General features: G+C 40.4%; 1 protein-coding gene across 1 annotated transcript in view; it reads left to right on the top strand.

Annotated features, from left to right (window-relative positions):
* The window catches only part of GLB1 (galactosidase beta 1), a 48674-nt gene extending 23571 nt beyond the window's left edge, over window positions 1-25103 (top strand). The window contains exons 7-16 of the mRNA XM_068935718.1: window positions 728-786; window positions 1726-1847; window positions 1960-2000; window positions 2498-2610; window positions 6355-6429; window positions 11921-12010; window positions 13887-14000; window positions 15116-15247; window positions 19209-19448; window positions 23607-25103. Of these exons, the coding sequence (XP_068791819.1) occupies window positions 728-786; window positions 1726-1847; window positions 1960-2000; window positions 2498-2610; window positions 6355-6429; window positions 11921-12010; window positions 13887-14000; window positions 15116-15247; window positions 19209-19448; window positions 23607-23867 (1247 nt within the window). The 3' untranslated portion in view covers window positions 23868-25103. The remainder of the gene's footprint in view (window positions 1-727; window positions 787-1725; window positions 1848-1959; window positions 2001-2497; window positions 2611-6354; window positions 6430-11920; window positions 12011-13886; window positions 14001-15115; window positions 15248-19208; window positions 19449-23606) is intronic.
* Window positions 25104-25799: the final 696 nt, after the last annotated feature.

The following is a 25799-nucleotide window of genomic DNA, read 5'->3' as shown; positions in this document are numbered from 1 at the left end:
CCACCATAATTTGCAGGAATAGAGGCCTGAAGAATGGCTAAGTAATGGATAGCATTCTCAGAAAGTGCCTATTTGATAGAAGAGGAGAGTCAATGCTGTGAATATTTGTGCTGCGTGGGCTTGGCAAAATAGGCTTAAGGCACAAGAAACATACTTCAAGATGGTTATTTTTCCATAGGTTTTTGACTTTTGGCCTCCTTTCTCTCTACCGTCAAAGTACTGTGCTTTGTAGGAGTGTTTTTTTATTAGTAGATTGAAACTGTGAACTCCGTTCTGTATATCATTCATCGAGTAGTTATTATTTCCAGTCCCTATGGCTGGAACCACTTGAAGTGATCAGAAGTGAAACTCCTATTTACAGGTTGCTTGGCATCTGTTCTTCCTTATAGTCCTGACACCAGAACTGCAGGCCTATACTTTCCATGTGTGTGTAGTAATTCTGACACATCTCAGACTTCGTGGAGCCAGGATGTCATTCCCAGGAAGAGCTTGATTTTTGGAGAATGTAAACTTAGGATTTGTTTAAAAGCTGGTATTTTTTTAAAAAGGTTCTGCAGCTCAAACACTAAAATCTGAGGTATTGATCTACACCTGCATTTTCTGAAGCAAGTTGCTTACCTGGATTTTGCTAGGTCTTGGAATGGATGTAGACACCTCTTTCAGTAAAGTGAAGGACTGAAAAAAGTCATGGATGTTGCAGTTCAGTTTTGCTTTTATCTGTTTATAGGTGGCAATGTCACAGCAGCATTCTTAGCTCAAAGAGGCAGTGAACCTACAGGCCCTTTGGTATGTCTTTTTATTTAAATTTCCTGTATCACACCTAATCTTACAGTGATTAATAATAGAGGGGTTGACAACAGTGCGTTGGACAGTTTCTTAGGGACAGGTTTAGGGGGACATCGTTTCCAAATCATTCAGAAAAGCTGAACTGAGGAGCTTCTGCATTTGTTTGTCTATGCCACACTGACTGCTGTTCTGCAAATGTTCCTTTAGTCTAGGAAGAAATTCATTTTTTTGTTTCAGTATTTTTTTCCTAGCTAAGACAAATGTTTACAAAGCAGTGGAAACAGTAAGTATGATTAGATGAGTTAGTGAGGTATGTGTGTGGGTGGAAGTTAAAAGCAAAAATTAAAAGGGTAGGTTAAAAGTTGCTTCCTGTTTTTTAGCTACCCCAGAGTTTCTGCACAAATGATAATGGGATGTGAGATTATTGGAAGCCATTTTGACAAAGGGAGAAGGCCCCTTGAGAGTACAAGATTCTCTCTGCTATGAAATTATTTAAAACACAGTTTTAGAGTGTTTGAGTGACTTATTTTTCACTACATCTAGTTTACATATGTTATCCTGCGTGTAATCTATTGGTTCTGTCATTTATTTTATTGCCAAGTATCTGAAACGTATTCAGGTTGACAAGTTCCAAGGAAATCTGTGCTCTTTGGTACTTAAGCAGTCCTTTTCAAAGTATCCATATAGAACTATTGAACCAATCCTTAAGTGTCCATATCAAATTATTGAACTAATCCTTCAATCTCTTTGACCAATCATCTGCTGGAAAAGACTGATTTTTCATATATACCTTGCTGTATTTATAGTAGTTTAAAAATTCAGATGAGTCAAGGTGCCTTTTTTCCTTTCCTCTTAGAGTTAGTAACCTAAATCACATTGCATTCTGATCTTGTTCCCTCTTCGTCTTTTCCCTTCCTCTTTTGCCCTTCCTCCTTTCAGGTTAATTCTGAGTTTTATACTGGATGGTTGGATCACTGGGGGCACCGTCATTCTGTTGTGCCCGCGCAAACAATAGCTAAAACCCTTATTGAAATCCTGGCACGTGGTGCTAACGTTAACCTGTAAGTGTGTGTTCAGTAGAGGTTGGTTGTTTTGTTCTGTTTTCCAATTCCAAGTGTTGGTACTCAGCAAAACCTGATTTAAGTGGATTGTGTTCTGTTTTGTTTTTTTCAGGTACATGTTTATAGGTGGGACTAACTTTGGCTATTGGAACGGTAAGAAATGATACAAGTGATTCTAATAATACAGTGGAGCTGCTATGAGTTAGTTAGTAATGCACTAGTCCCTCTTTTAAAAAACAAACAACCAAAAAAAACCTGTGTGTTCTTTCAAACGGCAAGAGACTACTGCATTAGCTGTTCTGTGTCTATTGCCAGCATGTTCTAAAACCGCACAGTATTGGCCTTTGCAAAGGATGAAGCACAAGTCTGGCCTTTGCTTCACTCAATTCTGTAAAACAGTTGAAACATGGATAAATCTGTTTCTCTTTAGAATATTTCTGAAGACTATGTAATGGAGCAGTGAGAGCTTAGAAGGACTATGTCCTCCATAGGAAATAGTTTCCCTGTGCTGAATCCCAAATCCCAGGGCCTACACTGAATCTGAAAATAGTGAAGTCTGACTGTGATTGGAGAGAATTCTGAAAATTGATCCCTTTGGGAAAAAAAAAAAACCCAACTCCTTTACATTTTCTTTTTTTTCCCTCCCTTAGGTGCTAATATGCCCTATATGCCACAGCCCACTAGTTATGACTATGATGCTCCACTGAGTGAAGCAGGGGATCTCACAGAAAAATACTTTGTCTTGCGGAAAGTCATTGGTATGGTGAGTGTCCTTAGCACATGCTTAGAATGGTTCTCTGAAACATCCCTAGCTTACTGGAAACCCTCTTGCTCTTGTGTTGGTGTAAGTTACTTCTACACTTATTGTCCTCTGCAGGAAATGGAAGTGAAGTAGAGCAAGGTGATTAGGCCAATCCAACTGCTTGTTACAAAAAGGGCAAGATCTTGCACTTCCCTGGTTACCCCTTCTGCTATCTCGACGGCTCCATCCCTCCCTTTCAGAAGAGGGGTGCAGGTGGGGGTCTGACACTCTGAGATGATTCAACTCTGTTTTTTTGCTGGGTTTGTTTTCTTCCAACTTGGCTCACTCCAGCCAGAGCTGGTATGGGGAGAGCAGAGGGAGGGAGGACAGGTTTAGCTGAGAGAAGAGATGGAGGGGGAGTGTGCAGGGCTTCCCCTTGCAGCACTGATAAGCCATTCAGTCAGTTTAGGCTGGTCGCTTCCCTTCAGCTTGATGTGTGCTGCAGTTTAAGTGCTTTGACTGCCTGTCTGCCAAGCTCCATGTTGTTGTTTTGGGCTTCTGTGAGAAGGAGCATGGTTATCCAAATGAGCTATCTTTCTTTTGTGATGCCACAAACTAGATCATGCATAGGACCAGCTTTGCCTATTGGTGGTGATTTAAAACAAAACAAACAAACAAAACCCCAAAATCAACAACAACAAAAAAAGATTTGAAGTAAAACTGCGGATTGGAGTGAAATGTGGAATCTGTATCTGGGTTTTGAAAAGGCTTACGTTTCAGGCCGCTCAGACTAGGCTTAAAGACAAATTTCCTGGGAAGCCCAAGGCTCAAGCTTGTACCCGCTGTCCTGTTGCATGCCAAAAACGTTACTATTCGCTAGAAGACACTTTTTTAATGGGGAGTAGGTCTCATAGAAGTTTATTACACTGTCTCTAGGGTGAAGTATGGAAAGCCTGGTATGGATCATTTCTTAAATTCCTCCATTGTCCCCAAGCTTTCCACTGACAGGATGATTTTGATAGGAGGAACTTCCTATCTTGGTGCAGCTTTTCTCACCAAAGACATTCCCAAACTTCCTGTTTTTGAGTTGTTTTCTTCAAGGCAAGATCCCTATCTGAACATCAAGGACTGTTCTAGTGCAATTGAGACAGCCTTGATAAGATCTGAAATGTTCAGTATGTTTTGGGTCATGGCACATCTTTTTATGGTGTGGTTTGTTTATCTCTTTATCTTCCATATCCATAGGATCTCAGTGACGTTTTTTTGTCTCTGCTGCGGGTTCTAAACCCATCATAGTAAATTCACTCAAATGCAGTTTGAGCTGAAGCTGATGTAAGAAAATAAAGTTGGCCTGTAGCTAATGACAGTTCTCAAAATGTTAGCTTTGCTACAAGGCTAACGCATTATAATCTTCCTTTCTCTCAGTTAATAAATATAATCAAGAAGGAAAGTTTCAGTCTAAACATTTCTTTCAAGTACTCACGGTATTCTCTGATTTCTACCATTTGGCCTGAGACTTTCTACTTTTGGTATCTTTTCTTTTTTTTCCTGTTTGTTTGTTTTTTTTTTTTTTTGAAGCCTGAATGATTTGATTATTTTCACATACAGAGAGAAAGAAATGAACTTGTTATCCAGAAATACGAATCAGGTTTTCATCAGTCTGTGGTTGAGAGTTGACAGAAGGGCACTGGGAGTTATACTGCTGTGATCGGTTTAAAAAAGAAAAAAAATTGTTCCGGTGCAGAGGCAAACTTTTGAGTGTGATTTTTATGCCAGCTGTGCCATGTGTAAATCCAACAAAATCCCCAAGAAAAATGGCCCTTCAATACCTCCCTGAATTTATATATATTAAAAGGAAAAAAAAAAAAAAAACCCTAAGGGTTGCCAAATTAAGCACTCAGAAGTTACTAAATGTGCAGATTAAGATAACCTGCCCAGGTGGGGTCATTTGTGCACATGTGTTAAAAAGCAGACTTAGACTGCTTGATCACGTAGGTTTCTTGTCTGTAAAAGTTTTCTCTCTATAGTGTATAGTGTTCAGTAAATGAGAGATCAAGTGGGAAGTCTGAACATAAAGCCGGGGACGAGTAATGGGAGGAAAGAGGAGAGGGTTTGATATGGCAAGAAGGCAAAGAGGTTCGAGGCTCGGGAATGAAGGGACTGGGATATGGGGAGAGAGCCCCTGTCTAAAGTCACTGTGCCTCAAAGGCATCCAAGCAGCTGGTGGACCTCCTTGGCCCCTTCGTTCCCCAGCAATGCTGTAAGCTGATCTCTGGCAGCTCTTCCTAGCGATTTAGGGAGAGAAGTAACTAGAAGTAGGCTGACTGTCAGAATATTTCCCTATCAGACTGTCGCTCCTGGTTTGCAGGCAGTTGTCTAGGCCAGGAGCAGAGGGGAGCTAACGCAGAGATCTCATAGGTTTGTGGAGCTGTGGAGGGAGCGGTGGTTGCACAAGAGCTGGAGCTGTGTTAACATCCTGCTGCGGTGGGTCTGTGGGCTCCAGGCTCCTTGGACTCTGCGTTAAATCGTTTCAGTGAGCTACTCCCAGAAAAAGTTAAGCACGCTTTTGCTTCTGCGTTAGCTTCCCACTGGGTTAGCGTGCCAAAGTGGCTCAGTAAAAAGGTGTGACTGGGGAGGGAATGTGTGAATGTGGCCAAAGGAAGGTGGGATCACGGCCACTGCTTTGGCTACCATGGAGCTCTGCAGCCTGAAAAGCTGATGGAGGAAAGGGCACAAGAAACGGGCTAGAGGAGCCAGAGCACGGCCCGAGGCCTGGTACACGTCAGATAAAAGTATACAGGTGGGATGAGAGGTGGTAAATTCCATAAACCACAGTTGTCAAAGGTGCCGCTCCCCCGTGTGAGAATTGCTGCCAGGCTTGTGGCCGCCCAGGGGACGTGTGCTGAATGGGGCGAAGGCTCCAGCAGCTCCCTACCTCCAAACAGAGGCCGTGACAGCTAAAGCGTAACTGAAAGAATGGACCAGTTTGACAAAGCAGCCTTGGCTTATGTGGCATGTGAAAAGAGTGCCTTTAAGATTTATGCCTTTAGGATAACTTAAACTTCATGCCTTTAAGATTTATTTATGTAAATTCTTCTACAGCCTCCTCTCTGTGTTTGCTGAGCCACTATGGGGTAGCAGTTCACCCAGCAGCCTGGAAGTCGTGAGCTAAGTTACCTCCCCTGGCCGTGAGGCTTTCACAGCTGTTTCTAAAAGAAGCCAGCCTAGGTAGCAACGGGTTAGCAGGTGTAGGGGGGAAGCAGCAAGCAGTAACCCTGAACTGAGGGGGAAGGCACAAGGGGCCAGCAGTTCCCATATGAAAGTGCTGCTAAGGAAGGGTGGGAGGATCGGATGGAAGTACTGCCGTGAACGCTTGGAAAGGTTGAGCTGAAGCTCCCATTGACTTGAGGGATGATTCCAGATGGGCTGTAGGCAGACAGTAATGCAAGCTCCAGCCACAGGAGGGCTCCAAGGACAGCGTGATTCTTTGGCAGCTGCTTTGTTTTCCATCTGTTTTATGGTCACCTCGAGTTGAGTATTCATTAAAAATTACATTTACCGTATGTGATCAAATCAGATGGATTTTTTTTAAAAACCTCCTTCTGCGCCTAGGCGCAAGTGTAATTCATTAACACTGTGAGAATACCTACTTTTAGCCAAAGTTCTACTTTTGTAAGTTGTGAAGTGGAAAGTGAGAATTAAGTTTTAAAATATTTGTATTTGTCTCATGTGGGTTGTTTTTTTTCCCCCTCCTTCCCTTTCTAGTATAAGCAGTTACCAGAAGGCCTTATCCCTCCAACAACACCCAAATTTGCATACGGGAAGATTCGCTTGCAGAAGGTAAATTAATATTTGTAATCTGGTAGGTGTATCTTTTTGCAATGTTGTATGTTTGCTTTTTGCAAGAAATGTTTGAGGGTGTAATGTTAGCCTCCAGATAACATACAAAGTAGAGAGGAAAAACTTGAAAGCAAACTTTCAGGAAGGAGGGCACAGAGCTTGGGAGTTAAGAATGATGCCTATGATGGAAAAAGAGCAAATATATGCTATCTGGAAATAAAAGATAATTTTTACAGTGTGCTATATGTATATGAAATTTTACTAAACTGAAATGATATATTTTCATAAAACAAGAGAATTGTAGTTGTCTAACTAAGGTAACTCGTGTGAATAGTGGAGCTGAGGGAGTGCTGGCATGAGGAATGAGCAAAGAGTGTTTCTGTAGCTGGTGATGCCTCCGAAAGGGAAAAGGCAGATGGGAAGTATGTATCTTCTAAGTAAATAGTTCTAGGTGTTGTAAATTTTGAATATGGACTATTTTCAATAAATCTGAAAGTCTCAGTGGTATAGCTTATTACAAGATTTATGAAAATCTGCAGCTGATGAGAGAAACTAATTTACTTTCCTACTGAGGGAAAAGCATGCAGAACACAGCCTTGATATATCCTGTTTGGCAGCAGTCATGCTCGTCAGCACATGAATAGCTGGGGTCTGTCCATAGCACTGTCACTTTAGGGTTAGTGACGGTTTTCTGTGGAATATGGTTGAGAACTGGGTTACTGCGATGAGCAGAGACGAAGGTTTTGGAGATGCAAGAGACAGACCAGTATGAACTTGGCTTCATTCGTTCTGCTGCTCACAAATAAGTTGTCCTGAGGTGGAGGATTACTGCAGCTGGTGTACTGGATACTCTAATTCATGATGTTTTGACTTATACTTTCTCCTCTTCGTTGTGAGCCAGCCACCTCTTCAATCAGCAGTGTATCTGATCTGTTACGCCACTGCAGCTGAAGTGTTGCAAAATTTGGTAGTGATAAGGCTTTGCAGCCGTTGTTCTACTCAAGTGGTGGGCAGGAATCAGTTTTTCATAATGGTGATTCACCAGTGAAAGCTGACAAAGATATATATCGTGTTCAACAACCCTTGAGTATCTTCAGACTTCTTAGGCAAGGGGTTGCCATATGAAATTTCACTGAACTGCGGTTTATATTTGGTAATGACCGATTATATATCATTATCATTACACTTGCCATTTCTGCTGCTACTGTAGGTGGGAGTTGCAGGCACTTAGGGACCTTGTAATCAGATTCTGACTCCCCGTTTTCTCTTGGTTCGTGCCTCTCAGATGGGGCTGTCCTATTTCACTGAAGTGATGAACGCTCCCTTTCATGCCTGCAAGAAATGAAAGCTAAAGCGTGTCTGGTCTGGAAACCTTCTCACAAAGGAGAGGTGAAGACAGATGACTAGAGAGGCTGGAACATCGCAACTTTGTCGTGGTCATCGCAGTGGAAACCCTGTTCCTGTACGGTTTCTTAAGAGGCTGTGTTTCATTCTGCACCCAGCAGTTTTAGGAAGTGAGATGGCATATCTACACTGGCAGGTGTGCGATTCCTATCCTTGCCTGTACAGATACTGCCATCTGTACCGAAAGCCTCTAGAATTGTTTTCTGGGAAGAAAGCTGCTCTCTGTTCTACAAACCCACCCTTTATTTCAGCTGCTGGTTTCCCCTCTACTTTGTTACGCTGTGTCATGGGTGCAGTGTAACCATGAGCCTCAAATCATGGAGGGCTTGTGCTGTCTGCCCCTGCCAAAACAGTCCTCCCAACAACATGTTGCATTCTAGTCCCTGTTGGGACGAGGTAAAGTTTGTTTCTCCTATGCACCTTGCTTGGAGAAGCCTAAAAGTATTTAATGAATATCAAGGAGGAAATATTATAGGACTTCAGCTTCTGTAGTCATAATCTTCCCAGCTGTAACATTTGCAGTGACAGTGCTATAACAGTTACCATAGTCCATAGTATAACAGGTACCATAAAGTTTCACTGTGCAATCAGGGTCCAGCAGTCGGTCTCCTATGGAACGCATTGAATCTACTGCTGTGAACTAATTCCCATGGCACTTTTGCAGAGAGGAAGAAGGAAAGGAAACTTAGGAGTGTTTTCAGTAGACATATGGTGTACTTTACAGAGGCATGTGTAACCAGAGCAGCCTATTCCTGTAATCTTTCCTACAAGACATTCTGTGATTAATTCAGTCCCTAAGTACCTGATGAGCTGCTCAGTCATGTCCACTGTTTTGGGGGGTTTATTTATGTATTTATTCTGTGCATATGCGGGGAGGGTATCTAGGAGGGATAACTTATAAAAGGTGAAGGATTTTCTGGCAGATAGCAACAGGAGAAACTCCAGATCAAGTGGTAGAGAATAACCAGAAACAGCATAGTGCAGAAGCTCTCTCGTCCCTCTTTCTTGTATCTCAAGATGGCTGTTTTACCGGAGCTAGCAGTTATATGCACATATGTGAAGTACTTGATAAACTGTAGAAGCAATATAGTAATATGACGATTATAGGATCGTGTGTCGACGTCTTACTGTTTCCTTTAATTGTTTGTTTGCGCTTACTTCTTTCCTTACTGCACTGTGGCACAGGGAAAAATCTGAGAAATTAGTGTTTTCCTTTGTTTTTTTTTGTTTTGTTTTGTTTTACTGTTTAAAGGGTCCGCCAGAACTTTTGCATGTAGGTTGTCCTAGCTGAGAATAACTGGGGAACCCAGTCTAGTAAAAAACCCACTGTCTCCTGATCAGGCAGGTGTTCATTCTGAGCTATTGAATGATTTTAAAGAAGAAATCTCCGGGGAGAGGGGAGAATTTATTAAAACTTGCCTGGATACACTAACGTTGCTACGGAAGAGGACAGGAAAGCAGGCCATGAGGAAGCATCTCGTTGCAGAGATGCAAGAGAGAAGTGTTGAAGGGGCAAGCAAAGGCAGAGCAGCAATAGGTGAGATCAAGAAATGTGAGACAGTGGAGGGGGTTTAAGACCCAGAATGCAGGGAGCATCTTTTCCAGAGGCAGACAAATAAGTTTGAGTGTCTGCAATGTGCACACGTGGCTGTGCAGGCTTGTGAGCAGGTGGTAGTTTCTGCTTATCACTTGGAGGACCCTGAGGAGTGCATGGTCAGGAGGAAACGCCTGCCCTGGCACTGTAACCTGCGGACTTTTAGCTTCTGGGGTTGTCATCAGTCCTTGGGGTGTGAAGAGCTCAAGCAATAGCAAGTGGCTGGCAACCCTGACATGTGTTTATTTGTGCAGTCATATGGGCAAGAAGAGTTGGGGGCCAAAAACAGGGTTCTTAAGTTGGAAATACAGAAACAGGTGACTTTCGTTAAAATTTTGCAGGCCATCGTTTGACTGATAGTTGTCTTGCCAGGGCGAAGGTGCTGAGCTATAGACTAGTAAGGGAGAGCTAACTTTCAGTTAGTCATGGGATTACCAAGAGGATTATACCTCTTCTGGTTTTCTTGTATCGAGCTGAAGAGTTAAGTTCATTTCAAAAGTCCATTTAGAGCTATGTCTTCATGCAGAAGTTGGGAACCACTGCTATCATACTGTCTGCTCATACAGCCGTGGGTTTTCCAGTGAAAAAACTGGAAACTCCAGTTTGAGAAACTCCAGTGTGCACCTCAAAGTGTAGAAAATAGGGAGGAAGGAATACATGACTTGAGAAGGCTCCCTATCACCCTGTGGTAAAATCAATGTGAGGAAAAGGATGTAATCTTAGCATTCGCTGAGTTTTGTGTTTCTTCCAAGAACTTCCTACTGCTTCTCCAATGCTCTGAATAATTTCCAGCATCTTTGGTACCCTGCATGGGAAGGCAGGTAGATGCTGTTCCATGTTTTGATCTATTGATATCAATGTGTGCAAACAGTCAGAGCTGTAGATGGGCAAAACTGCATGCGGTGATGAGACAAAATAAGTGCTGTCATGGGAAAGGAAGGGTGTGCTATTCCTCCTGGTGCGACAGAAACAGGCAAGTAAGTGGATCCTGTCCTGTATCATGGAAGAGAATCAAGGACAGGCAAACCACTAAAGCAAGTGGCGCACAGTGACTGCCTAGTGCTGCATGGATGTAGGTAGTCAGAATATAGTGGATGTTTGTTTGACAAACTAATGCAAATGGAGGAAGAGTGATTTCTATCTTCAGTGAACTTGCAGGCAGTGCAAAGTAAACGTGGTGGATATGGTGCAGTTTGGACTGAATTGTAGTTACTGTGGTAACTACATGTACCTTGTTTTCAGTTTAGAGTTGACAGATATTAAAATAATATTGTTGCAAGAGAAAACCACATCAATTTTTTTATACCTACTGAAGAAATAATTGCATGTACATAGGTGATTCATGATGGCTTCTCTCATCTATAGAAAGTATTTCACATAGACTACTCTGTTTTTTAATATTTCAGCACTTCTCATTTTTGGGTATGCTGTGCAAAAATGTAATACTTCCATTATTGAAGCAGTCTAAAGAAGTCTTTTTTTTTTTTTTTTTTTGGCTGACCGTGCTCGTGGAGTATACAATTTGATGCTATTTTTAAAAGCCTATTTTTTTTAACTCTATTTTTTTCCTAAGAGGGTATTTGAAAGCCAATCTATGTTTGTGATACTTTAAATGTGTGATGTGTGTGAACAGTGGCGATACTTTTTGTGAAATGGAGCAAGATCTTGCATGACAGGTATAAATACAGTTGATTTTTGAGCTTGGAGGATACTGTGCATATTGTGTGTGTCTTTATTAACATACCAAATTAATGGCAGAGTTTGAGAAAGAATTGTAGATGAATGGAAAGCATCTATAATTGCAAAAGGCAATTGCAGATGGCAAGAAAAGGCGTATGTCAGTCCTGATTCAGCGGGGTACTCAAGCACGTGAATAGCCTAAAGCATGCTGCCAAACTCACTAAAATCAATCTGACTGCTTGTGTATGAATTACAGATTTAAGATAATTACTATCTTTTAAGACTAAGTAAAGTAAATACCTCTTGGATAACTCTTGATAGAACCAGATTTTATTCTAGCTTACCTTGGAATGATTCTAGAGTAACTTACTGGAAATCAGTGGCACTTTCACACTAGCGTGGCGCAAGTACAGCGCATGGAATTTGGATAATACGGTTGCTTTATCTTTATTGTCTAGAGCCGTAATGTTTGCTTATGGAACTTTTGTGAAAAACTCCTGGGTTAGTTCTCATTAAATAATAAAGGATCACTTTATGAATGCAAAGCAAACTTAAAAGATCTGAATTTTTTTTTAAAGCGTTCCTCTGTATGTAGTATGGTTTTTTTTCAGATTTCATCAGTTCTCTGCACTGTGTTCTATTATTGTAGATTATTGAAGTGTCTCAATGTATATAAAGGTGATATAAGGGCTTCAGTTGTCTTTGCTTTTCTTTTGGGCAGACACAGCTAGCTGGCCAGGCGGCCTGATATGCCAGCTGTTATATTTAGACCAAATTTTACTGACCTACACGTCTGCTTTTTCTGTGCTGCAGGTGGGTACTGTGGTGGAGGTTCTTGACAAACTGTCACCTGCTGGACCAGTAAAAAGCACTTACCCTTTAACCTTTGTTCAGCTAAAGCAGGTAAGGAGTTCTTGGTAGGCGCTTTGCAGTCATTTTGTGAAGTTTATTTGAACAGCCCTCCTTGGTGTGACTCCTCATGTCCAGTGTCTTATACTGTATCTCAGCACAGGTAGTAATAGTATTGTAAAGGTGATTAGGATTTTTGCACTGGAGACCTTTCCGTATTTGGCAGCGCTCCTGTTTTGCACCCGAGATTCTTCTCTTTCCATGAATATATATATACTGTCCAGGGTTTCTACTTCATCTTTCCTCTCTGAAGTACTGATTTTCAGATTCTTAAGATACTTTGGTATTTTATCTGTCTATCTTTGTTCATCTCTATTTTTCCTTATTCTATTTTTCTCTCTCCCCACCTGCTGCTCCATCCAAGTGAGAACAGTGTCTGAGACAGCACTTTCTCATGCAGGTTGGGCAGCCTGGAGAATGAGGCATGCCACCCGCTTGACACTTTGGTTGTTTTTAGTCCCATTCTTTTACTAAATGTCTGATGGGGCAAGAGAAGATGGTAAGGGAAAACTTTGGGAGCGACCTCCTGGAGCTGTTGTAACCCACTGCCCTGGGCATTCACCTCACTGGCTGAGATGGAAAAGTACCATTCTCTGCGTTTTGCTATGGCTTCTCCTGACTCCCCTTCTTCCCTCTTTGCTCCTCTCTCTCTGCGTCAATGTCTCTGTCAGTTGTGGTGACTTTCCATAGCTTCCCTTGCAGCAAAAGGTCTTCCCTTCGTTGCTGAGTGATTCTACCTTTCCCTGAAGGGCACATGGCTCCTTGACCACTTCTGTGCTGAACTTAGCACAGACAGGAGCATGGGTGCTAATTGCCTGTGGCTCAAATAAGTTACTCCCAGAGGATGTGATGGTGGTGGTAGCTGGGGGAAGGAGAAAAGGGGGAAGCAGTTTGGCAGGTGCCTGGGATGTTTTGTAAGGCAATATGCAAGTAAGGATTCAAAGCTCAGATTTTTCTTGACATAGCCACTAATACAGAGGTACTGGAGAAATTGCAGGTATTACGTTGTGGCTGGATGTCTTTTCTAGTGGGCTTCTTTCTCTTGTCCTCTGGCCTTCACACCTGTAGTACCTTGCCTAGGAAAACTCCTGAGGAAAGAGGGCAGCCAGAGGAGCTTCCAGCATCTTCTCATTCCTCACCCCTCTTCCATTCTCTGGGCACCTTGTTGCAAATGATACTGATACCTACAGAGGGCAGGAACTGGTTAGCTCTCACTTCTTCCTGTCAGGACCATGCTAAAATCCAAATCTTGCAGAAAAATGATTTTGTGGCTACTGGGTGAAAGAGACGATGCATTTTTTTGTTTTTAATTTGCGTTTCACTTGTGATGAGAACAAATCTAATGACTGTGACTGTTTTTTTCCCTGCTGGGGAACTGAGTGAAAAATATTCTAAAATTCTCCTGATGTAAATCAGTTAGTTTGTAAAAGAGATAGTATCCATCTGATTAATCTGTCAGTTTGGTGACTTTTAGGTTTGTTACATAAATTCAGTAACGGAAGGATTTTCCAGGTATTTTTTTCAGTGATTTTAATGAAGAACTCAGTATTGTCAATGAGTAACTATTTTGTTTTTATTGAGAAAATGCCTTCATAGCCAAGATCCTTATCTTTTAAGCTTATGTAAATATACAGATGAAACATTTTTAAATGGAAACTTTTTGAAATTTTCACCCCTCACTTAAAGGTCAAAGTGAACTCTAATCTCAAGCTGGTATCTCTGATAGATGCTATCTGGAGTGAATGCAAAGTAATGTTTCAATCTGAGCATGTATGTAGGAATGTGGGATATTTGTAATTCATGACCTGAATTGAAGCTACAAATTAACTTGATTCATTAATCTTTCTTTTTTTCCTACCCCCTTTCTTAGTATTTTGGGTTTGTATTGTACAGAACTATGCTTCCAAAAAACTATACGGAGCCAACACAACTCTCTTCGCCTTTAAATGGAGTCCATGACCGTGCCTATGTCTCTGTGGATGGGGTAAGCATTGTCTGTTGGTCTCTGTTTCTGTAATGGGTGGCTTTCACCAAAGACATGGTTACAGTCTGCCTTTGTTTGTTTCTCCTCCTCTCTCCAGCTTACCAAAATAACTGTATTACATAAGCATATTAAATAAGATGGAGGAAGGAAATACACAGTTGATTCATACTAAGTGTCAATACATATTTCAAAAATATGAATATGTATCTAACATTTCTAAGGAAAATGTAATGGTTTCCACTTTTGAGATACTTGAATATTGATGTAGGCTCGTGACTTCAGCGGAAAAATACCTAGAAGAAGGGCTTAATTGCAGGTTCATGAAATAGTTTTATAATATGTTTATGCTTGGCAACTTTCTAAAGAGTTTCCATTCTTTTTTTTTTCTTTTTCTTTTTTTCCTTTGAGGGTAAGGGGAAGTGGAAGCGTGAGCCTACATCTTACGTTATGAAACTGACTTCTGACCACAAATGAAAAAAAAGAAGTATAATGTACAGGATGTAGACTTTACCTTTCTTCCCTTAAGCGGGGGTTTGTTCCTGCTTAATAAGAATTAATACCAATTCATGGGTTTTGATAGCCTAGTTCTTATGCAGATCTGCACAGATCAAAGAATAACCTTTGTGGTCATGCCCAGCTCTTCTTTCCTAATTTGTGAAAATGAGAATAAATAAAGATAAATATTGATGGGAGCTTAATTGGAGGATGAATCGTCTTTTAATCTCTGACATTTGCAAAATCTTTTCAATCATCTAGATTTAATTTTGACAACTTGCTTTTTGTGAATCAAGTGTGTCGGAAAACACTAACATTCTAAAGTTGATAGTTAGCTGAATTAAATATACCTTGCATTTGAGGAAAGTGATGGCTTCAGTTTTCTAAATGCTGCCTAGTAACATATCCAGTTGGCTTGCTGAAATGTGAAGACTGACATAGCAGCTTGCACTGTGTGCTTGCTCAAGTGAGAGAGGAGGAAAGGGAGATAATTTCTTTTTTCTACTTTTGTTTCCTTCTTCCCTTTCTTTTCTTCGTGCAAGCTGAAAAGACAAATAACAACAGGTTATTGTCCTTTTTCAGTGGTTATTGTTTTCTTTCTTTTGGTATAATTCATACAGGTTCCTCAGGGTGTCCTTGAAAGGGGCGAATCGCTTACGATAAATATAACTGGAAAGGCTGGAGCAAATCTGGACATCTTGGTAGAGAACATGGGCCGAGTCAACTTTGGTCGATACAATAATGACTTTAAGGTAAGTAAAATCAGTTAAGCACCTTTTTTAAAAAAGAAAGTACTGGGTTGGAAAGAGTAGAAAGATCAGGATTACACAGCTGTAACTTCACCTCAAAATCTAACTACTCACTAGTTTTTATTTGAGTCTTTCTGTCACCAAAATCAAAGTGGAATTAAAAACTGACAGACGTCTTTTAATGTTTTTTTTTTGTTGGTTGACTTGTGCTGCCAGCCAAAGTGTCGCCCACAAGCCTTTCAGGATGAACTGAACACATAGCTAACATTCTAAGATGTGCAAAGCTATTAGGATAAACCCAAAAATAGGTTGGAATTCCACCTAGATCATGGCCTTACTTTGAGGCTTGTGAATCCTGGGGGTGTATTTGTGTGTTTGTGTGTGTGTACATTTGTATCTCTTCCCACATCCAGTTTCATTTATCAGCAGTGTACCCTTGCAAAATTTTCAGGCTGTCTCACAAGCAGTTTACCAGACAAAATTTCCGGCTCGGGTTTGGATTGATTAGATGTTAGGAATAACTATCAGAAAGCCTCTGAATGCTTCTGAATCCATGCTGCACTTGGGAACTGTCACCTCCCCTCATTAGTGGTGATGTCACTAAAGTAACACTGGGAAGGGCAGGGGCAAAAGGGAAACTTTCCTTGTTTTAGAATTAATGGGATCCTCAGTGCTGTGTGAGGTTTTCTAAAGAGAAGGGGGAGAGAAAAGTATTGTAGTTACCAATTTTTTATTGTGTTTCTGCAAGGTTGAGTGCTAAGGGGTGCTAGTTTTTTTTTTAGTTTTTGATGTTAACTGGGTTATAAATAATAATGAAGTAATGACAGAAAGCTTTACCTTTGAGAAGAAATTTGCGAGTCCCTAACAGCAAGAATATCTATTAGACTGCCCCTAGATTTGACTTGGCCTAAATTGATTTGGCAGTGTTCTTTTGGAAACCTTGTCAAAAGTTTAATGACTGTCCAGTTTAATAATTGCCAGGTGAATTAGAAGCTCATGTTTCCTCTCGATCTAACTTCTGTTCGTTAGGTGTCTCAGAGGAGAATTAAGGCTTATCCAAAGTACTCATTGATTAATTTGGATGCAAGAGCAGGAGGAAGAGGAACATCCGGTAGAGGGCAGTTGCCTGAACAATACTATTTAGTTATCTAGGAAAGGCATGTATGTGGTGTAAGGAAGTAGGATTTTTAAGGTTGTACATAGAGGAAGAAGGTAAAATAAAGTGCATGTACCTCTTGACTCACTTTGCTGATGAGACCACAAACTCTGGTCCAGCCTGTGGTCCCATTACAGAATCCAGTTCAGTCATAAATAATTGATTGGGAAGGGTCTTGCAAGATCACCCTTAGGCAGCATCTCCCATGTTCATAGTTACGTTTTGCTCCCATGATTATGAAGGGGCTGTTTGCACTGCTAAAGAAGGATATATTGCTTATGATTAAGCAGCGTAGAATAACTTCAGCTCAGGTTTGATTTTCAGGGGACTTAACTGGTTGTTACGTTCTTAAGTGTGTTGTGACAAGGATTTCTAGGTGTGTCTCCAGTTATACTGAGACTCTAGTCTAGGCAAAGCAAAGTACTTGTCAGCATTTGCTAAGCTCTTAGCCTGCAGGCTTACGCTGTATTGAACAGCAGTTTGTCCTGCCTTAGATTTTAGAAGACAAAGAGTTCTTTAAATCCTAATCAAGGCAAAAATTAATATATATGAGAGGTAGGGCTGTGGGAACTTTTAGGGTGTTTGAAAGGCCCTCAATTAAAAGCATCAGCAACCGAGTCGTCACTGTGCTTGTGGCATATACAAATCCAGTGGACAGCAGTAGTGCCAGCTCTGTCTCTGCTGTCTTTTCAAGGTACCTGGCTTTTTATCTGAGTAGCAAAGGAGGGCAGCTAGTTACCCAATGTTTCGCCCTCGTACACATTCAGCACAATGTACTTTTTGGTGTGGAGGGGGAACAGTCGAGGTGATAAATAAACCTGTGCACTGAGTGCTAAATGAAGGTAACAGAATAAAAGGTTAGAGGTTGGATTAAGCAGGTGTTAGGTGTTGCTGTGGTTGAGTTGAAATTCACACTTACATCAGTATTCAGCCTTTAAAAGATTAAGAATGAAAGGAAGTTTAGCTGGGCACGTGCAATCCTCTGAAAGCAGGATCCTTGAAGGTAGGAGAGCGAGTCTTTCTCAGGTAGCTTCTGGAAACGTGCATTGCTTCTTTACATAGAATGCCTCACTCTCTTCCTTAAGGCAGGTGTTCTTTGTGTTGATTTTGAAAACTAGGAATAATTATGCCTTGATTTTTAGGGTTTTTACGCATGTTGTGACTTGGCAAGGTGGGACTGTCATCCCTAAAGTTATTTTTGAAATTCTCCATTTTTAAGCAAGTATAATGGCTTTTGTGGGTTTTGTTTGGCTATTTTTTTTTCTCACTTTTTTTATTTCCGTTTGAAACGGACCATCTAGCTTTTGGGAAAGAATATCAAAAAGCTTTTGGTTTTAAACATCCTGCTGATCTAAGTCTTGTTGTTGAAGGACACAAAGGAAGCAAGAGCGTGGTTTTAATTCTTTTTCTTTTTTACATGCTCACTGCCACCTCTATCTGTGTTTCTCTTGGAAATTTCATCTCCGTATCAGCACCTTTGAATGTGCATTCAAATACAGACAAAAGTGAGCATGGTCAGTAGGCACTTGAGATCTCCTTTGAAAATCACACCGTTCCTAGTGCTTAAAGATGGGTATAGGGAGAGAGGTTAGAAAGTTTTGGCCGAAGTTGTGTTGCATTACTTCAACTGATTATCAGAGCAAAGCCTGGGATCTGCAAGAAAGTTCTACCATTTATTCTCAGTGCAGTTATTTCATTCTGATATAAGAAAAGTAAGTTCCTGTTCTTTGAAATGGGCATCTAGGTAAAGGAAGAGAGAAATCCTGTTAGCACTTATGCTGATGACCAGGCTTGTGAAGTCAGTGCGATTCTAATTAGATGTCAGAGAACAGACAGGTGACGCAGTGTTAGCCCTCCAAGACCATAGAAAACATGGTGTTGCTTTTGCCTTTACTCGCATAACTACTTGTTCCTGTCCAATTTGCAATGTTTGCAAGAAAACTTAAGTAACATTGAAAAGCAGCTTCTATGCAAAGCCTATTCAAAGAGTTATGTGGGTGTAACAGTGTTGGTTTAAAATCAACACCTTATGTTGCACTAAAGCACAACTTTAGAACTCATTATTATTACATGATTAGGACATGTATGTGGGAGTGACTTAATATTCCTGCCACTTTTTTTAGTGCATGGCCTTACCTTGCCTTTGCATTCACTGTGTGAATACCCTGCTGTGCTTCAAGGGTGCCCCCAGTTCCATAGAAACAAAACAAGACTTGTGGTCTTGAAGCTGACTTTAAGCTTAAAGTATTTCACTGCATCAGAGCCACAAATCATGTGCCTTGAAGAACTGATTTTTTTGATACTGTACGTTAGCTATAGTAGATGTATAGGAAGTAAATACCACTTTCTCCGCTATTGTGCGGGTTAATGGCTTGAGTTAGTGACTCAGTGTTACCAAATCTTTTGACTGCATCTCAAGACTTAAGGTGTTTAGTGCTTTTTCTGCTTGTTATTAAGCCCCAACTTTTGGAGTCCTGTCTTCACGTTAAAGCAAAATAGAAACCTTCACAGTTGTGGGGAAAAGGTTTGAAAAAGAAGCTTGGACATCAGGAAAAGCTTAAAATTTTGAAGAGGAACAGATCTTTCACAGAGGATAAATGAAACGTTTTATCTTTAAGCAAAGCTTATAATTTAGAGAAGACCATATGCTTTGTTTTTTTCATACCCCGATTAGCAGTTATTTTAACTACCTTGCTTCAGCCAAGGTTTCATTCTCAACTTTATAGTTGCAGCCAAATAACTTCAATAACATGAAGCTAATTATGTTATGTTTTTTCTTTTTTTTTTTTTTTTTTTCCTTCCTCCTAGGGTTTAGTTTCAAATTTAACTCTTGGTCAAGATATACTTGTTGAATGGGAAATCTATCCTCTAGATATAGATGGAGCAGTGAAGCATGACATTAATGGCCAGCCTGAGCAACTACAGAGATCTGTTGGTAATCCATCGAGTTATGAAGCGCCCACGTTTTACACTGGTAGACTTTCAGTCCCTAGTGGGATTCCAGACTTGCCTCAAGACACCTACATCAAGTTTCCTGGCTGGACAAAGGTACAACCTTTTACAGTAAAAACTTGAATTCTGTTCAGAAAGCTAATGAAACTTGCATGAAAGGTCAAAGTCTACGTCTCTTGGATCAGTTGAAGTAGGTTGTAGTTGTGAGGTGTATCAAATGTATTTAAATGACCAGGGAATGGATTCCTTGCTTTAAGTAAATCGGGAGATAAATCATTAAGAGGAGGGAAGCATACATGTGAAATATGTGTGGTATTGGTCTAGAAAGGGGAGTGTCACAAAAATTAGTTTTCTAGCAGTGAGGAAGATGACCTGTCAGGCTATTTAGAAATGCTTTTTATGTGTGTGTTTTTTTTTTTTTTTTGACCTGTGCTGTGGAGTAGATACAGCTCTTTAGAGGGAAGGAGTGAATGCATGTCTTAAGATAAAAGAATTTTTATTCTGGGAAAAGTGAGATGCTAAAGGCCATTTTCCTGGCTTTGAAGATTGATTAAAGGTAACTAAGAACATGTTTGCAGGGCTGTGTGAGGACCTATGGATCCCGTTACAAATCATAGGGAGAGTTAAGCTGCAAATGCAACTGCTGGTGAGGTGCCCGTAAATGTGGGTCTAGTGTCTGGAAGATGTTTTTGCCTGTCTTCTGGAGGTTACCCAGAAGTGGACTGAATGCATCAAAGAGCACTGCCATGAGAGGCTTGTGGGCAGGTCTCTGTTAATGGGAACTTCTGATAGGGTTAGTGCATAACTAGAGCAGAGGAGAGCGTGTTTTCACAGTGCTAGGTTTGAAACAGCCAGCATGCAGGATGGGTAAGGACCAACTCAACTAGCCTGTGGGAGGCACTGGCAGCAAAATGTGTGCATTGAAGTGTCACTCCTTTTAGAATGGCATTTAAATCCAGGCTTCAGGGAAGTTCCTGTTTTGGAGTTAGATGGCTTAGCTAGTCCTTTCTGAAGCAGTTTGTTTGCTTATTGCTATCAAAATAGAGTAGGTGAAGGAAGTGTTGGTGATCTATATACAGCATTCTAGTGGTTAGAGCACTTCCCAGTATGCAGGAGACCCTGATTCACTGCTGGTATTTAGTGTTGCCAGCCCTGAATATGAGGAAGTCTGACTTTTGGTCCTTGTTCCTCTATCTGACACAGCCACTGAATAAAATCCAAAAATAGTCCTTTGCACAGAGACTGGAATCTGGGACCTCTGCAATAAATTCTGTCATCCAGCGAATCACAAATTCCTTTTTGAATAGTGGCTTCTTTCAGGAGGAGAGATTGACCATACCTGCCTGCTGGTAAAGCCTGCTTTGAAATGGGAGATGAATCCAATAAGTCTTACGTGTAGGTGGGAATCTCTTCCTTTGATCTGTTGAAAATAGTGACCTCTATTTTACGTAATACCTGATCCTCTAAAGGGGTCTAGGTAAAGAGATCCCAGATGAACTGTAAGTATAACTGTTGAATTGATCCTTTGGGCTTTATAAGGTAATGGAGATGCAGACAGAGCCACAGCTTTAAATCGCAAGATATCCAAGAGTAGTAAGACTGAGATGATGCTGGGTGCAGGGCAGGGAGGCAGGCAGAAACTGAGACTTCCAGATAACTTTACCAATGAGTAAGTGCCTGTAAACCACAGGGCAGTAAAAGTTTAAATTCCAGTCAAGTGGATCCCATTGGATCTGGGCCCTAATTCCTTGAGCGGCACTGCATAAATTGCTAATGCCAAGGTGAGGAGAGGGACTCTTAATAGGAGTTAAAACCAAGGTGTCTGATTACTTAGAGAACTAGGCAAATGGCACTTATTAGGAAAACATGCAGATCTAATGTTGATCCTACCTCAGCACGTTAAGGAAAAGAATGATATGCTGGTGAGCCAGGCAGGCAGGTGCAGCATTAACAGTCGTGACCTACGCTGTAGATCATTTGCATCAGTGGTTTTTGAAACCTTCATTACTGACAAAGCTTCTTCCACTGTCACTTGAGGAAATGCAATGCATTTAAGTGTACCTGCCCTTGGATGTACAGCTAGGTTTATCGGTTAGGTTTACTGGATTTTTTTTTTTTTTTAAATCAAAAAGGGTATTTTGGAGTCATGACTGTTTTTCTTGACTCCTCTGGAATCATGGATTTAGTTGCTGACCCCAATAAAGAAAACTTCTTGTTTCTGAAGGTGGAGATCCCCCTCCTCCTTTATTTTGTCTAAGGTGTGTTTATTGGCAGTGTACATGATGTGATTCGCTGGATTTTGGACATGTGAATTTGTAAGTATTCAGTCTTTAGAAATTGCAGTGTTAAGGCCAGTTTGGATTTGAGAACTTAAGTTCATAGCTTTCTTAGAAAAATGAGGTATAGCCAGTGTCTGATTAAGAACAGAAGAAGGGACTTATCTGATCACACCTCCTGCGTTAGGACTTCAGCGCAGCTGATTTCTACACTAAACTCCTATTTCATATAGGGCTGGGATCTATGGTACACTCGCTAATTCATCTTGCATGTGGAGGGAGCTTGCATGAATGCCATCTTTTCTCCTAAAACTAGTGCAAAAGCTTAATAGTGAGGTTGAATAAATAGTTCTTCTCTTGCCTTTTTAATACTGCAAAAACAAGCCACAAAGCAAGATAAATCTGATTTAAAAAAAAAAAAAAAAGATATGAGGTTGAAGTTTATTAACACCTTGGTAGAACTGTGCAAGATAGGATCTTATACCACGGAAGTAGATAGAGAGCTGAAATAACACCTGCATTTGCAAATTTACCAACTCTTTATAAAATTTCTCTTGCAAATTTCCTAAAACTTGTTTGCAGTAAGAAAAAATTATTTTTCAATGCTTGAAAAGGAAAATGCAAGAAAAAAGCCCTTGAAACATCTTAAATGGTAATAGTCAGTATACTACAATTGTGCTTCTGTAAGTCCTTAAAAATGTTATTGTAATTTCAGCTATCCTAGACAATTTTAGAAGTCAGGAGTACAGTAACAGTTCTTACTTTCTAGGGACTCAGACCGTTTTATTATTCATATCAGTGTATGCCAATGCCATGAAGTTGTTTATTTTTCTTCTATATTCTTAACTACTAAAGACCAAAGCAAGAGAAAAGCACAGATGAACTTACTTGTTCCCATCCCTTTTCATGTTTAATGAAGTCTTAATTGTTTGGCATGTGGTGGAAAGGAGGCCTGTGAGGAGCATAAGCAAATTATTTGTTTAAACCAGCCGAAAATCCTCCTTTGTGTCTTGTTTAATAAACCAAGATTCAGCTTGACCCAGTATGAGTCCATTTACAGTTTTGTTCTGAACTTTCTGCAGCTCATCAGTCTAAAGACTGTTGGCAAAGTATGCGTTTGTGTCACTTTATGGTGACATAAATGTATAAATGTGTAAATGACTATTTTTTTTCTTTTACTTGCCTAATTTTGCTTTATTTTTTAACTTTAGGTATTATAATGTTAGATAGGTATTTTGAACGAAGGGATTCTGGCTACCTCCGTTATAAAAAGTCATTTTAAAAGTTTATATTCCAAGTTAACCACAATTTGATTGAAATTAAATTCATGACAGAACTCCCCCCCCCCCCCCCACATTTTAACGGTCAAAAGTAACTAAAACAAAATATAGTATTCTCTTGTAGTGTGATTTCACAGGTTCTTTTATTGTCTAAGTAATCTGATTATAATAAGCATCTGAATTTCGTATGTCTAAACAAGCTATGCATCTTTTTCATAAAATTATACAACGTGAAGGGTCTACCAAAATAGTGTAGTCTTACACTTTTACAAAAAGCCACAACACAGAATTAGGATTTTCCCTCTTTTTTTGTGACTTCTTTCTCTTTTTAGCAATCGGCTTCAAGCAAATACATTTTTCAGGTTTGCTTTAGTCTGAAACTTAATGCAAAATTCAGTGACAGGAACCTGCCATTTTATTTTCCTAAGTATTGCCATATTTGGAATGACTGCAGTATTTGACCACTTCCATTTTAATTATTAACAATGATTTTCACTCATCAAGGAATCTAGATTCATTTGTCTGTTTGTACTATTTTCTTGAGCGTATTTTCTGTCCTGGTGTTTAGCTCTATCAAACTGAGAGATCAAGAAAACTCAGTTACTGTGCAAAGAGTGTTTCGCTTAATGAAGTTCTATAGTCAAATGATCGTTGTCAAATTATTAAAACTTGCTTATGTTTTTTTTCTCTTTTAACAGGGGCAAATTTGGATTAACGGCTTTAATCTCGGTCGCTACTGGCCGGCCCGTGGTCCTCAGTTGACCCTTTTTGTTCCAAGCAATATCCTTGTTTCTTCGGTGCCAAACAATATAACGGTATTGGAGCTGGAGAGTTCACCTTGCAGCACCCAGATGTGCGAGATAGAGTTTGTAGATAAACCTGATATCAATGCAACCACACAATATGAAAACGATGCCTCTCCACTCTTTGTGAGGGACACATGGTTGAATCATCTATAACGATTTGAGTATTTCCTTATCTTCCCCAACTTTGTTTCCCTTTCCCTCCGCCATACTTCCCTTTTTTAAAAGAGTCAATGTTAATCAGTAAGCTGTTTAGCTGAGGCAGGTTTTTAAATTCATAATATCCATTTTTGGTTGTTTTTAAATTAACAAGAGTTAAATACAGAAATTGTCTTAAAAAAAGAAAAGCTGTAGCTTTAAAGTTGACCTTGGAATGAGAAACTGAACCTGGGTGAAAGATTATGTTGGCATCAAGGTCTCATAAAAATGTAGCGCTGTAGACTGTGCTTGCATTACAAGGACCCTCTTACACTTTTCTTTACCAATTTTTGCAACTGGAGAGAAGTGTACAAAGCGGTGCACAGTCCCATCAGCCTGCTGTTTGTTCACAGGTGCTTCGGAGAGGCTGGTGCTTCAGAGTTAACAGTACACTGTCAGTGTTTTCAGCCAGCTTCTAATATCTGGTTAGCGTCAGTATTGTTTCAATCTACACTGACTTGCTGCCGGTGTTGAGTGGATCTCATCTTCTCTTTTCATCGCCATGTAAGTGACCTTTGAAAAACTGGAGTTAGTTTGTTATGGGAGCAGTGACAGGAACTGAGGGAAGGAGCACTCAAGTGCAAGCTGCTCTAAAGAGCAGCACTGTGGATGTTGGAGGCTGTGGTCACCGTTCGGCAGCTGTTCCCTCTTGAGAATGCTAAAAGCCAGTTTACTGCTTCCCTTCTGTTATCTCTGAAGAATTAAGAATCAATTCGTAGGTGCAGGGACACAGCTGAAATTTAGGCTCTCTTGATTGGACCATAGCCTCTGATTAAAGTCTTAAAATGAGCCATTTCAAATTGTCCTTATAATGAATTTTTTTTTTTTTAAATAACGGACTTGGAACCCCTGCCTTCATAGGAAGCCAGAGCCTTGGAAGCCGACGGTTTTAAGTCACAGCATTTAATTCTTTATTAGTCACTAACTGACATTTTATGTTTTGTTCCAGTAAATTAATGATCTTTGTAAGTGCCTGTTCTTTGCAAAGATGCAGAATCACTGTCGGGAAAGCTGACTTTCTATTATCAGTCTGAACCTCTTTGTTTTGATTCTCATGGTTTTAAAGTCAACCATGCAAAACTTTTTGGTGAAATTTAAAGGAAAAAAAACTGAGATGATGAAGTTAGATATTTTCATGATCTGTCAAGTTCATGAATTTGTATGACATTATTAAAATGATTCTTTAAAGATGAAGTCCTTTCTGTGTTTGTTTGGGAGGGGAAAACGGGAGGAGGAAGTGTTATGAGCAATTAGAGTATGAAGGAGAAATGGCACTGTAAAGTCTCTATGGACAAGGATTTCATGCTAATGCCATAGGACAGTCTCATTTGTTTTCTGTATTGGGAAGATTTGCGTAAAGCAAAGCAAAACGAAGCAGATGTAGTAGGCTGCAAGGATCCCAGAGTTGTCACCCTTTTCTGAAAAGGCTGAGGTGAAAGCCTGACTATTTCTTCTCTGTTAATGTCTCCTGAAGATAGTGAAAAGCAGCACCATTCCCTTGAGTGTCTCCATCTCTCTCTGTGTTTGGTGTTTGACCTGTGTTTGGTGGGCTGCCTGCCTTAGCGGCTTTCCAGCTCAGGCAGCTGTGGTTCACCTGAGCCAAACAGAGAGTTTATACTGTTAAATTCGTAGCTCAAATGCAAAGTCTTAGGGTCGAGGGCTGTGCGTACAGTAGCTGGACCTGAAATATTTCATTATTGGAATAATGTTCTATCCTGACCCCAGATTTTGTTTGTTTTTTTTCCTGGGCACCGTCCCTGTGCAGACCCTGGAACATGCTCTGCAATTAGTGTGGTAAAGGTATTAATTGCCTCAGAGCCAGGTCTTGAAAGTAAGGAATGGAACAGAATTAGTTTCATACCGGTTGTGGGGTTTGTGGCTTTAAGTGTG

This window comes from Struthio camelus, chromosome 2 (genome assembly GCF_040807025.1).
Source record: "Struthio camelus isolate bStrCam1 chromosome 2, bStrCam1.hap1, whole genome shotgun sequence".
Taxonomy (NCBI): Eukaryota; Metazoa; Chordata; class Aves; order Struthioniformes; family Struthionidae; genus Struthio; species Struthio camelus.
Note: the sequence above shows the minus strand (reverse complement) of the source record. Positions and strands in the feature narration are given on the sequence as shown.